Source organism: Hyaena hyaena, unplaced genomic scaffold (genome assembly GCF_003009895.1).
Source record: "Hyaena hyaena isolate Hyena2069 unplaced genomic scaffold, ASM300989v1 scaffold_18, whole genome shotgun sequence".
Taxonomy (NCBI): domain Eukaryota; kingdom Metazoa; phylum Chordata; class Mammalia; order Carnivora; family Hyaenidae; genus Hyaena; species Hyaena hyaena.
The window spans coordinates 2,101,015-2,115,685 of record NW_024080649.1 but is presented as its reverse complement, the minus strand read 5'-3'; the positions used below and the strand labels follow the sequence as shown (position 1 = coordinate 2,115,685).

At 45.8% G+C, this 14,671-nt stretch overlaps 1 protein-coding gene across 3 annotated transcripts in view; it reads right to left on the bottom strand.

Annotated features, from left to right (window-relative positions):
- The window catches only part of PRMT7 (protein arginine methyltransferase 7), a 44,984-nt gene that overhangs the window by 5,841 nt on the left and 24,472 nt on the right, over positions 1–14,671 (bottom strand). For all 3 annotated transcript variants that reach the window (XM_039222736.1, XM_039222750.1, XM_039222741.1), the window contains exons 6-13: positions 12,952–13,064; positions 8,809–9,050; positions 8,405–8,585; positions 4,578–4,705; positions 4,014–4,149; positions 2,939–3,022; positions 2,208–2,255; positions 1,525–1,614 (exon numbers count right to left, since the gene is read on the bottom strand). In XM_039222736.1, the coding sequence (XP_039078667.1) occupies positions 1,525–1,614; positions 2,208–2,255; positions 2,939–3,022; positions 4,014–4,149; positions 4,578–4,705; positions 8,405–8,585; positions 8,809–9,050; positions 12,952–13,064 (1,022 nt within the window). The remainder of the gene's footprint in view (positions 1–1,524; positions 1,615–2,207; positions 2,256–2,938; positions 3,023–4,013; positions 4,150–4,577; positions 4,706–8,404; positions 8,586–8,808; positions 9,051–12,951; positions 13,065–14,671) is intronic.

Below are 14,671 nucleotides of genomic sequence, written 5' to 3'. Positions count from 1 at the left end.
TGCTCTGGACAGTTTGGCTGTGTCTTAAAAAGTGCAACAAAAATACTATATAACCCAGCAATTCTAACCCTAGGCATCTGAGAGAAATGAAAACGTATCTTCACAAAGACATATATCAATGCTCACAGCAGTATTATTCTAACAGCCAAAAAGGTTAAGCATCAACTTTAGCTTAGGTCATGAGCTCAGGGTTTGTGAGTCTGAGCCCCATATCGAGCTTTGTGGTGTCAGTGCGGAGCCCGCTTTGGATCCTTTGTCTTCCTGTCTCTGCCCCTCCCCTGCTCACACTCCCTGTCTCAAAAATAAACAAACTTAAAAAAAAAAAAAAAGGAAGAAGAAGAAACAATCCAAATATCCACCAACAGGTAAATGGATGAACAAAATGTGACAAAGGCATATTATTCAGGATTAAAAAGGAATAAAATACTGGCACATTCTACAATATAGACGAACCTCAAAGGTGTGACTAGTGAAAGCCCAACAATAAAAACCACATATTGTTCTATTTATATGAAAAGCCCAGAAAAGACAAATTGACACAAAGAAGCCAGATCAGTGCTTGCCTGGGGCTAGGGGCTGGGTGATGGAAATGCTCTAAAACTAGAATGTGTTATAGTTGTACATCTCTAAAAATTTACTAAAAATCATTGTACACTTGAAATGGGTTAATTTTATGGTATGTCAATTACATCTCAGTAACGCTGTTATAAAGCTGGTGAAGAAAGATGATGGATTCCAGCTTGAAGGGCCTGCAAGATATACAAGGAAAGCTGTCCAGCTGGCACCTGGACATGAGAGATTTGCAGATCCAGCTTTGGTGGCCAAAGATTCCCTTACAGGACAGGACGTGATCACCCAGAGAGGAGACACAGAGGGAATGGAGAGAACAGACATGGAGAAATCAGAACATTGCTATGGATGGATGAATTGAAGGAAGAGAAACCCATGAAAAGCTCAGAAGAGCAGCTAGAAAAATAAGAGAAAAATCTGGAAAAAGCAGTCTCTTAAGGACCTAAAAAGAAATGTGCTGAGAAGGGAGAGGCCCCTGGGTCATGAGGGCCCAGGGGACCAGTGAGAGGAAAAGTAGAAGGCTGTGTTTACATCTCAGGTTACTAAGGGATGGGAGTAGTTTCAGAGGCACATGGGAGGTAAGTGGAGGGTTGTGAGAAGGCCAACTGTGAGGGACAGAAGGTCAACTGCTGAGGTGGCAAGAAGTATGCAGAACGGTGAAAGGTGAACCAAAATAATGGGAGCGAACGGGAGCTGGAGCAAAGGGGGAAGGCAGAGAGGCCACAACAGGTGACTATTCATCCCAATAGAGCCATTCAGTCCTCAGAAGGAGAAGAGATCAGACAGAGTTCAGAGCAGTGTATATATCTGCAGACCAGGCATCTCTGCAATGCCTTACCACATCCTCACAGGGGCTGAGTTGGGTCTAGGATCCACTGTAGAGCCCAGAGAAGGGGGACTCAGGCCATTTCGGTGCTGTGCTGTCCATGCAAATGTAGGGCCCTTGCCACTCACCTTTTTACCCTCCAAGTCTGCAGATGTTAACAATTCAGGTCGTTTCTCTATTATATTAATTTTATCTTCCAAGTGGTTAGCCTTGAAAATCTTATGAGAAAAAAAAAATGAAAGTATTGTTTTGTCCAGAAAAAACATCTCAAAGTTGTTTTGCATCTTTGCAGTTTTCCGGGAAACTGTTCTAAGCACCACTTTTATCTGCTTTGTGAAAATCCTCTCCTCCAGGGGCGTCCTGTGCACCAAGCAAAATGCAACAGCAGAAGAAATTTCTCTCACAGACATATCAGCAGGACTTAGCAATAGGTTTATAGTTCTGGTAGTTTCCTTCAGAGAGGAAATCAAAACCAATCACTGGCCCAGTGAAGAAATACCATCATGGAACCAATCAGTCAGAACAGCTTGTGAGTGTGACTCCCTGGCCGCTAGGTCCCAAAAACAAATCATAAATTCAGTTATGTCATTGCAAAGATTTTAGTTTAGTTTTATGTGAAGTGAGGAGAAAAGCCATAAAAAAGATTCTAAATGTTTGCTGCTATTCAGCGACAGCCCCAGGAGACTTCCATGCCAGCTCTCAAGGTGGGAACTCTGACCAACTAGCTCCCTTACTGCTGGCGCAGCATCAGAGCAATCAGGCCCCTGACCTGCCTCCCCGCCCTGTTAGTTTAGTAACAGTAATCACTTACTTTTTTCATCAGTCTATGAGAAGCTGCTGAGCTCTCTACTGTAAATACCTAAAGAGAATACGATCCTATTAGTTAGATATTCACTTGACAAAGAAATTAAAGATTAAGGGGCACGTGGACGGATCATTTGGTTAAGTGTCTGACTCTTGATTTCCACCCAGGTCATGATCTCATGGTTGTGTGTTAGAGCCCTGCACTGGAGTCTGAGCTGAGCACGGAGCCTGCTAGGAATCCTCTGTCTTCCCCTCACTTGTTTGTTCTCTCTCTCATGCTCTCTCTCTCTGATCTGCAGTTTCTGAATTTGAGCCCCACAGCAGGCTCTCTACTGTCAATGCAGAGCCCACTTTATATCCTCTTCACCCCCGCCCTTCTTTCTCTCTCTTTTCCTCTAAATAAAGGTTAAAAAAAAAAAAAAAGTTAAAAACCAACAAGATAATTCCAAGGCAGAAGGTACCACCTGACCAAGTCTACCTGTGCTCACTACCCCCTAAGACAACATCCACTTTCTGCACTGACCCTAGTAAGGTGCACTGAGACACTGGAGCTGCAGCTATATAGGAATGGCTGCAGCCTGACTCCTGCCTGCACACAGAGGCAATAAACCCCAAAGCCCCCACACGTATGGCTGCTGCACTCGCAAGGATCTTTAGTCACAGAACTGTGTACCAAGACCACGTAACATTCAAACTCAAGAACTGCCTGCAGGAAGCTGGCAGAATGGTGTCCAGTACCTGCTGTGCCCCAAGGTGATGGGCCAGCAAGGAGAGCAGACTGCCGTCACTGACACACAGGCAGACACTGTCTGGCTTCAGCACCTGCAGGAAAATAACAACCTCAACACATGTTTTTTTACAGTATGCCACGAAATTCTTGTCCGCAAACTGACAGAAACATTTCGTTTCTCCTAGCGCCACTCACTCACTCTGTGATCATTCAATCTGATTCTACCCCCTCAACACCCAGCTGCATCTTCTTGTGGCCCCATAGCCGTGCCTGCCTTGTAGGCAGTAAGCAGCCCCCACCCTCCAAATGCACCCCCCTCACCCACCTCTCCCTACCCAGACCTCACTGTCAAGAGACTCTCCTCAAGCTGTCCTAGAAGGTCCGGCTGAAGACCTGCCCCACTGGCTGGAGGCCATCTCCCAGTTTACAACAAGCCTCTTCCCTCTCTGGTTACAGCATAGGTAGCTGTGGGCCTTTGAGTGACTTGCCAAAGGCAGGGATTCCTTTACAGGTCATAGATCCCTTTGAGAGAAACTTTAGACGGCTGGGATCTTCCCTCCTGCAAAAATGCATACATGTGCATATGTGTGCACATATTTCTGCATACGACTCCAAGAGGTCCAAAAGACACTCCTCCAAACCCTCTGTATAGTCCTGAGCTGAGAATCCTGCTACATGCAGCAGGGAGCAAAGGTTTCAGGCAGGAGGGTTACATAACCAGACTTACATTTTAGAAAATTTTAGAAAGAAGGCAGCAGATGAAAGGAAGAATGGGATGGCTGAATCCCCTGGGATTACCCACAGGACCTGCTAGTGACCATAAAGGCAAAGTGTCCAGAGGGACAAAGGCAGGGGGCCTGGGGTACGGCTCCAAGGCAGAGATTCTCACAGGACAGCAGAGAACAAGCCCTCAGAAAGTCCAGTAACATGCTCCCGGGCTACTATCTGAGTGCCCACCCGAAACCCACTCAAAAACCAAGTGGCACAGAAATCAAAACCAGCTAATTATAAGCAAGCAATGACCTGAGGCCCATGCGACAAACTCCTTCTTGACTATAACCACCCAAGCGGCCGGACACTTACTGTCCTCAGGGCCTGGATGTATTGATCAGTTCTGTCCCGATCATTGATCTCTCCAAACCGAGGCCGGTTCCAGAGCAGGTGAGCTTGGCAGTCACACACGGGGCGTGCCGGATAGACTCTCCCGTTCTTTTCAGGGCTAGGCCAGGAAATAAACAGACACACAGGATGAGCATAACCTGCTAGACCCCGGCAAGCATGAAGGCATGGCACAGGGACCTGCCCCAGTAAAACTGAGACAAGCCATGGTGGGCACAACCACATCCGCCACAGGGTATGAGTCTAGGAACTGGCTTTCAAGTGGGCATTAGAGGTTGGAGGATCCCTCAATTCGAGACTTCTCTTCCAGGTCTCTCCCAAATAGGGGCCCTAAAACCAAGGCAGTCTCTTCTGAGTACATGCCAACGGGCACTAAAACATCTAGTCACAAACTTTTGCTCTTATTTTATTCTGTTCAGATGCAAGCATGCCCACTTGTGCCCCTACAGGGTTTATAACCCGGACTTACATAAGTGCACAGTGTCACAGGCCCAGTGCTCCCCGCCCCCCACAAGACTCGGGGCATACCTGGTCCTCTGGAGGCTGTACCATACACAGTAGTCATCATGGTGCGCTACCAAGTGGAGGCTTGAGCCTTGGACAACAGGCTCTTCTTGTGGCAGGAAGTATACACACTGCATCCAGTGGTCCCGCCACTGAAACAGGGAACAGAGATATCAGCTGTCCCCAAGTTGCAAAAGAGCAACTTTTCTAATCCAGGAGCCAAAATCTAAGCCAAAACTCAGCTTACAGGGAGACCATGCGGTGGACTACAGACGACTACTCTTGCCAAAGAGTTAAAGAAGATGATTCTCAAGTCAGATAGGTTAATGTCCTGAAGGCTTGCTGGCTTTAAGGATACAGCCCAGGGAAGCAGTCTTCAAGAGGGGTTCAGGAGAGGGGACTCCAGCCTGTCCTATGGGTGTGTATGTGTACATGTGCAAGCCTCCACCTCACGTGTGCATAGGCACAAAGAAGGGAGGCAGACAGGGAAGGAGAGAGAAAGCAAATATGGCAAATGTAAACAACTGTTAAATTTAAGTAAAGGGCATCTCAATGTTTATTTTCATTTCTTCTGCGGATTTAGAATTTTTCAAAATAAAAAGTTGGGGAAATAGTACAGAAAGGTTTTGTTCTGTTTCGAATTAATAGTTTTGAATTAAATAGTTTTTGAAGACCTGAAATACTCTAAATTGTGACATGTGGTTTACAATGATCCAGAATCAACTTAATAAGCTGTGTTGATCCTTTCTGGCACTACAAACCCCGCATACAAGATTCTAAGCTAAGAAAGCCCAAACAAAAAAGGGAAAAAAGCTATAGTCTCATGAACACCCTTTTTACAGATTTATACTAGCAAAAACTGGAACCAACCCAAATGTCCAGCAGCTCAGAAATGGATCTACAAATCCTTATTCAGCATATTCACAGGCACTGAAAATGGTAACTATGAAGACTAGTGCAGCATGAAAACACAAGTCAGTACTGACAAAATCCGTTCATATGGAAAGAGATCAAAAGGAGTTATATGCAGTGACAGAGCCTTGGGTGACTTTGGATTCATTTTTGTTTTACACAAAGGGGTTTATTATTCTCAGAACCTTTAAGCCTCTTTTTTAAAAAGAAAGAACTGTCCTAAAAAGTAGATGCCTAAGCTCAACTCTGATGAGACAAACCTGTACTCATTCTCTGTCGTCATCAGGAACGAAGAAAAACTTAGCCCTTGTGAGACTCCAAGATCACTGCCAGGCACAGATGCAAATGAGGCTGACACCAGCCCTACATCTCAGGAAGCATTCCGCACTACCCAGAATTGAATCTAACTACAAGTCAGGTGAATAATATTCGCATGTAACTAAGACGTCTATTTGAACATAAAAGCTAGAAAATGACAATGTAACTAGACCCACCATAGAATACGGAAACACTTACAAAGAAGAAAAAACAGATTCTCCAAAACCAATCTCCAAATTGATCCAAAGACAAAAGAAGCCTTCCCCGACCCCTCCCGGGCTCCCACAATGCTCCCTGATCATCATCAAGTCCTTCTCACTCACCAGCCTCCCCAGTTCTCAAGCTAAAGGTCTGCTGACATGGGGCGCCTGGGTTGCCCAATTGGTTAAGTGTCCGACTTCGGCTCAGGTCATAATCTCACGGTCTGTGGGTTCAAGCCCCGAATCCGGCTCTGTGCTGACAGCTCAGGGCCTGGAGCCTGCTTTGGATTCTGTGTCTCCCTCTCTCTCTACCCCTACCCTGCTCGTGCTCCTGCTCTCAAAAATAAAAAAATAAACATTACAAATAATAATAAAGGTGTGCTGACAGAACTCACTGACCAAGGTGAGACGGACTGAATATATTTCAGACCAAGAGCAGTTTAGTGAAGTCAAGAGAGAAATCCATTAGCAAATAGTTCTTCAAATTTCTAACAGTCCATAAGCCATCACTGGTAAAGGAAGGGCACAAACTGGTACAAAACACTGGTAAAGGAAGGACACACTGGTAAAGGAAAGACACAAAGTCAGGAGACCTGGGGACAAGCAGCCACTACTGCTGCCTAGACAGAAGGCCCTGCTCCAATCACTCACTGGGCTGGGTCTCAGTTTCAGTTTGGGCAGTATGTGGTTCCCCAGCAAGTCTTCTTCCACAAGGATTCAAGGAGAAAATAGACATAGTAGCACTTTGAAGATATGCAAATGAAATCATTAACATTTATATTCTTATGCTAATTTTCTGTCCCTCACACTCCCACGGAGAAAGAAAGCAGCCCAGTGTCAATCTCAATTCTGTGGGAGAATTCTGACCGATGCCCTCCTCCCACTCCCAAATATACACGGAGACTGCAAAGGACCAGAGGGACGTTCATACACACTGCTTCTCGGAGTCACACATGCCCAGGGCCAGACTGGAGGGCAGAAGGGAGAAGGGGGACCTTAAAGGCCCGGGAGGGGGTGGAGGACTGTAATCCTGCAGCAGTCATGACCCTTTGGCTGAAGCAGTAACTCAGAGAGCAGGGGAGCAGCTAAGGTCATCCTCGGAAGTCATAGCATCTACACCTAGAACCAACAGGTAAGCAAGCAAGATAATCCAGTGCTCAGCAAGTGGTAACAGGACGAGAGAACACAGAGAGGATGGCGCCCCAGGGCCTCCCAGGCAGAAAATGAAGGTTTGATTCCTTGGCCCTGAAGCACCTTTCCCACGCTTTTTCCCTTTGAGTCTGTGTGAATAAGGACTGGACAACAAGTGCACTTGAGAGAAAATTAAAAGACATAAAAGGGTCGTGGAGTAAAAAGTTTCCTTTTCACCCCTAACCTTTAGCCCCCTTCTCAGAAGCAACGATTTTTACCCATTTACGTGAACTCTTCCAAATATATTTTTAAACACACCCACCAGACATATACACTCATAACACATGCATTTTATTTCTAATATACCAACGTTGGCATAGCACACATTGTTCACCTCTACTTCTGTTTCACTTAATACTCATCCTAGAGATTATTCTCCATCAGTGCTGAGAGGCAGCTCTCTTAGCACTGGTAGGCATGCAGTCCCCCACTTCTAGGTCGTTCCAGTCTTTTCTATCAAATCAGGGCTGTCATGAGTATCCTGTACACACGTCATTACACACATACATCAGTCTGTCCAAGAGCCTAAATGTGTGGACGTGGCGTCCCGCCCATGGTGACAGATTAGGCCTCCTTGTGCTCCACAGAAGCTCTGATGTTCACTGGCCTGCTTCCCCACAGCTCGGCACCAAATTTTCTGAACTTTATTACTAACAGGTGGAAAATCCTGTCTCGCTGCAGTTTACATGTGCACTGCTCTTAGGAGGCTGAACAGCTTTTCACATGTTAAACAGTACTCTGCATTTCCTTTTCTGTAGTTCACGTCCTCCACCCACTTCCTATTGAGCTAGAAAAGGTAGTTGTTTTTTTTTTTTTAGAAAAGCTAGATTTTGAGGCCACATAGAAAATAAGTCTGTAGACAGACTGCAGTCCTCCATTCCAAGCTGATCTGAGGCCCTCTGGGGTTACTCGGGGGCGAGGGGTGCTAGGGGAGCCAGCTGAGAGGAGCTGTGCTAGAACCCAGGAGAGCCAGCGCGCCAAAGCTTCCCGTGGTCCGTCTGCCTGCTAGTGCCTGAATTCAGCTGAGAGATCTATTTTATACCTTATGATAGGTAGCCTTACATTTTTGGGATTTTTTTTTTTTTAACTCTTCTCTGACACTGATCCTGACCCAGTCCTTTCTGTCTCTAAAGTCTTGTGAATCTAAGGTTCAACATACTACTTTCCCACAACCAGAAGTGGACAAGTTTCCTGATTTACATGAAAACGTGCTCAGCTACCGCCTCTTACCTGGAGCTCCTCTGGGTCTGAGTGTGCCCAGAAGGGAGCCATGCTGCACTTGATCTTCCCCTCAGGGTCCATTTCAATGTCCCACCAGGAGAGTACCACCTGAGCTCTGCCAGATGCCAGAGGTTCAAACTGCCGGCTGTGGCAGGCTGCTGAGCTACTGACTTGCTTGCTAAAGTCCACACTGTGGAAGAATATGCAAGAACTTAAGCATATTTTAAGCCCACACATTCCAGTTTTAAGCTTTTATGGTGACATCACCAGCAGTGAGACTTGTTTGGATGGACTCCTGCCTTCAGAAGCAGGTGACTTCAGCTAGGTTTCCTTCTCACTCATAAAGAATTTCTAAAGACCCCAATTCCACTAAATATCTTAAAGCACAGTCAGCTGGGCTGGCTCCTTGGTACCTGAACATAGGCAGCACATCACTGAGGACAGTGAAGTCGGCAGACGACACCTGGTTCAACTGAATGTCATAGACAGAGGGTGCACCAGGGCACCTCTCCAGTTCCAAGGGGGGCACGATGACCTGCTCTCCACGGCTGGTATGCACTCGGACAGGAAAGAGCTTGTTCCACGACCACATCCTCCTGGACTCCACCAGCTGCGCATAGACAGTTGCTCTGTGAGGCACTGCCTCACAGTTTTCCTACATTTGTTAAAAAAACAAAAGAAGAAAAAACAAACCAGCATAAATAGAAAATAAACCCACAGTAATTCTCATTGATCAAAAGAGATTTGTTCCAGGTGCCTGAGTGGCTCAGGCTCAGGCAGTTGAGCGTGAGACTCTTGACTTCAGCTCAGGTCATGATCGCAGGATCTTGGAATCGAGCCCCGTGTGGGGCTACATGCACTGAGCATGGAGCATGCTTAGGATTTTCTCTCTCTCTCTCTCTTTCTCTCTCTCCCCACATCTTGCCCCTCTCCCCTGCTTGTACTCTGTCTCTCTCAAGGGGAGGGAGGGAGAGGGAGAGGGAGAGAGAGAGAGAGAGAGAGAGAGAGAGAGAGAGGGAGGGAGGGAGGGAGGGAGGGAGGGAAGGAGGGAAGTTGGTTGGTTTGTTCCTTGATATCAGGTCAGTTTAGCAGCATCAAATGGTTCAGAACAGTGAACCGTTTTTGGCCTAATGTCCTTGGGAAAGGAAAAAAAGGAACCAGATTTCAAAAAGAATACATGTTAGGCCTAAAATGATTTATGTCAGACAAGTTCCTAGCTACGTGACACTTAAATACTTCAAAAAATAACCCTTAATTGTTATGCTGATTAACTCCCACACCAACTTTGAAGAAAGAGTCCAAGATTTCCTATGAAGCAGTAATTCTGGCACTGGACTCAGAGCTTCTCTTAGGTACAGTTCTTACCCAGAAGCCAGAACCTTCTTTTTTTTTTTTTTAATGTTTTTATTTATTTCTAGGAGAGAGAGAGAGAGAGAGAGACAGCATGAGCAGGGGAGGGTCAGAGAGAGAGGGAGTCATAGACTGAAACAGGCTCCAGGCTCTGAGCTGGCAGTCAGCACACAGCCCGACGCGGGGCTCGAACTCAAGAACCACGAGATCATGACCTAAGCGAAAGCCGGACGCTTAACCGACTAAGCCACCCAGGCGCCCCAAGCCAGAACCTTCTTAATGCACAGCCCAATGGACAAGTGTCTAACCTCAGATGATCTAACCTCCTGGCCTCACTGAGCACTCCCCTTGTTTGGTTTTGGCTGCAATCCCTCATCCAGTTTCCCTCCTACCGCATTCTTTCATCCGACAACCTCTATGTACCAGGCATCGGGGGCCCAGCCATGAAGAAGACACAGGTACTGCTACAGGGAAATGACAGGCACAGGGTTTCTCTACCTCAGTACTAATGACCTCTTGGGCCAGATGATCCTTTGTTGTGGGGGCTGTTTCGCGCATCATACCATGTTTATCAATATCCTTGGCGTCTATCCACAAGGATGCCAACAGCACCGCCATCTCAGTTGTGACACCAAAAATGTCTCCAGGCATGGCCCATGATGAGAAGTACTGTTCTCCCCCTCTGTCTCTTTCAGAGGGCTGAGCTTCCCCTGTTCATCCTTCAGAGAGAACTCCAGACCTGGTCTGGCCCACCTTTCTCTCCCTCCAAAATATTCTCCCCCGAGGGAGCTCAGTCTGTCAATCTTCATTTACTAAATACCACATATCCAAAGACCTTCTGGTTCACTCTATTTGGCTGACCCTCAGATAGCTCAAACTCTGTCTAAACCAAACAACCAACCTTCACCTCTCCCCCTCCTTCCCAGGTTTGGTCCTCCTCCCATCCTCCCATTCAGTAGGGAACACCACCATCCAATCCAGTCACTCATGCCCCAAATGCTGGCATCATCCTCCATACCTCTACATCTAAGTAATTACCAAGTCCTTAACCACCTTCCTCCTCCCCAAGTGTACCTCTTCAGGCCCATTTTCCTGGTCTAAGATGAGGCCCGCCTCAGTCTCAGGGCTTGGATGACCCCAAACACCTTCTAATCAGCCTTCCTACCTCTGCTCTTACACCCCAACTGCTCTCCACCTGCCTGCCTCCATGAATCCAATGTCAATCCCCTCCTGTGGTACCACACTACCTTCTGGAGCACAGTGGCCCATCTCAGTGTGGCTCTGCCTCTCACACAAACTATAATGCCAACAACTCGCACCATACCAGCTCTTCTTCACATCTTTGTGCATGTTGACCTGCTCTACTGAAAATACCCCCATCTGCCAGGCCAACACTTGATTACTCTTCAAGACCAACTCAGCTCAAGCTTCATCGTCCTTGATGCTCCCCATCTTCCCCTACCAGAGTGGGCAGGATCTCACTCCACTGACCATCTGAGCATAATTCCAACTGTACTGTGATAACCTGCTCACCTACCTGCCTGTCTGGGAGTATATCTTCATATTCCTGGTACTCAAAAAGGAGCCCAGCAAAATGAAGGCACTTGATAAATTTACCTTCTCAGATCAATCACTGGGTCATTCACTACCACATGGACTATCTGTCAGATAGGCCAGCAACCTAGTTCCATGACTGTCTCAAGGCAGGAAGAGGGACAAGGTAATGGAAACCTTTGTGTAAAGCCACAACTCTTTCAAGCTGGGAAACAGGGTGGGCAGATGGGGACAGTGATTAGAACAGACAACGGAGGGGCACGTGGGCGGCTCAGTCAGTTAAGCGTCTGATTCTTGGTTTCAGCTCAGGTCATAATCTCATAGTTTGTGGGATGGAGCTGTGCATCAGGCTCCGTGCTGACAGCATGAACCCTGTTTGGGTTTTCTCTCTCTCTCCTCTCCCTCTGTCCCTTCCCCCCAGTTGCTCACTTTCTCTCAAAATAAACAAACATTAAAAAAAAAAGACAATGGATGCCTGGCTGCAAGGTCAATTGAGAAAGGAATCTTCAGATGGCTACCTGCACCTCATAATTCTTAAATGAATTAGAGAAAGACCGATTGGGCAACACTGACGTAATTCTAACATCTTTATTCTCGGTTTCAGGGATTCATCTAGGTGATGGCTTTTGTTTTGTTTTAGCTGACGGTTTTAATGTGGAGAAACAGAAATAATTACTACTAAAATTACTAGAAAAAGATTTCACGTGTTGGAGACAAAGAGACATCTCACACAGTGTGGGGATCTGTGGAACAATCACCGTCACATGCTGACTGTGTAAGGTAGACTATGGCCCCGACTGTCATGAAAGGAGCCACATTCTTCACTGTGGAAACACCAAGAATCCCCAAAGAGGGCCCCAGACTGGGACAGTTGTAGGATCACCTGGATGGTGCCCACACGACAGGTGGCAGGAAAAGAAGCAGACACTCACACCTCCCCAGCTGGCTTTTGCCTCTGGGGAAGTTTATGTCGATAAAAAAAAAACCCAACATCTCTGAGATAACACTTTCAGCATGCCTCCGCCTTTCCCCGAAACTATTACTACCCAAATTCTTTTGCCTGGAATGACTTGGCATTCAAGGCCTTCCACCTGCTCCCTAACTAGCTCACAAGTCTGCTCAGGTGTGGTGTTCTCACTGACCTACCAAGTAGGTCCTCTACCTGGGATACCTCTCCCTCTCCTCAGTGCCTTTCCAAATTCCACCCTCTCTACACATGCCCTTATCTCCTGATCCCAGACCCCATCCACCAATCCTAAAACAAATGTTAGTGGTTTTTCTGTCTGCCTCTCCATTTAGCCTATCCAGTCCTCACTGTCACTGACCAGTGTGGATCTTAGAAACAAGGAGGATGTTTTATATTTCTCCCTGGATGCTAAAACATTTTATAAACAGGTGGCATTCAAAAAATGTTTGCTGAACTGAGTTTAAAGACAGTTTCTTGTCTTTTGACTCTAGCCAATGAAGACCTGATAAAAGATCGAGAAGTCCTAATTAAGGAGAACCAGAGTCTTACAGGAATCAAGGGTACCCTAAGGTGTACAAAGAAGTACTGAGGGCTCAGGCTGTGCAGAGCACACAGTATCAGTGAGACCTGTATGAGCCAGCTGAGATCACAGCAATATGCTCAAGGGAGGCCCTCGGTTCCCTACCTGCACGAGATGCCTGTGTGCATGTTCATAGGAAGGCAGAGCTCCCTCTCCAATCAGTTCTGTATCAAACAACTCCGTGATCAGGATATTGGCACGGTATGGCATGTCACCATCTAAGAAACATGAGGGAAGAGCCAGAAGCAAGCAGCAATGAGAAAAAATATTTACAACAAATACATGAAAGATAAAAGGCTAACAGATCACTAAAATGAAAACATATACATATACTGAAGAATGCAGTAGTGTCACACAACTAACTTTCCAATGGCTCACCAAAAACCCCATTTTGATATACATATACACATCAAAATACCAGCAATTGATAAGTCTTGCTTAAGAGAATATAGGTATCCACTCTACCACTCTTTCAATTTTTCTGTAAGTTTAATATTGCAAGGGACTTGCAGAACTGATAAGAAAGCTATAAACTCCAAAAAGAAAACCAGGCAAAAATACAAACAGATAATTCAAAATAGAAAACTCAGGGGCGCCTGGGTGGCTCAGTTGGTTAAGTGTTTGACTTCAGCTCAGGTCTTGATCTCACGCTTCGTGGGTTCGAGCCCTACATCAGACTCTGTGCTGACCGGCAGCTCAGAGCCTGGAGCCTGTTTCAGATTCTGTGTCTCCCTCTCTCTCTGACCTTCCCCTGCTCACATTGTCTCTGTCTCTGTCTCTCTCTCAGAAATAAATAAGACATTTAAAAAAATTTTTAAAAAAAGAAAAATCAACCAATCAAATAAATGGAAAATGTTATTATTTTTTTTTTAGAGTAGGCCCCATGCCCAGTGTGGAGTCCAACACAGGGCCTGAACTCCTGACCCTGAGATCAACCAAATGAGATGCTTAACCAAATGAGCCACCCAAGTGCCTCAAAAATGTATCGTTCTTATTAGCAATTGGAGAGATGCAAATTAACAATTAAACCATTAGCATATTAACAAAAATGACTTGAAAAATAAAAAATGCTGCTACCTTTTTTTAAAGTTTATTTTTTATTTATTTATTTTTGAGACAGAGTGACGGAGCACGAATGGTTGAGAGGCACGGAGATGGGGGGAGAGAGAGAAATCTCAAGCAGGCTCCATGCCATCAGCAAGAAGCCCAATGTGGGGCTTAAACCCATGAATCATAAGATCATGACCTGAGCTGAAATCAAGAGTAGGAGACTTAACTGAAGGAGCCACTCTGGTGCCCCTGAATGCTGGTATTTCTAATATTTCCAGGCTGCACAGAGGGAGAGAAAACCAAACCAAGAGAGGTTGTGTGATTCTAATGATACAAGATCCAGGATTCAGAATCCCCAGTTCCTTTCACTAAATCCTCCTTAATTTAGTTTCTTGCTACCAAACAATCCCCCAAGTAATAGTTGTTTTAGAATACTAGGATTAGGGAAGATCTTTTTGCTGAATCTATTACATGAACCTCTATAATGTAATGCAATGTTACTTGTACAATTATGATTTTTAATGAGCCAAGAGACAAAATAAACTTTGAAAGGGGCTATTTATCATAGACAATTAACCGTAAACACTTGTAATGCCACACAAATTCTGACAAAGCCCACTCATCTTCCCTACACAGAAGACAAGTCTCATGGATAACACAAGGAAAGAGAAGCATTTAGGAAGCTCAAAGGAGGGTGTAAGTAGAGAGAGCTTGAACCTGAAGTCATGGAGACCTGGGGCTGGATCCCACTTTCCAGCCTTGAACCCTCAGTGCT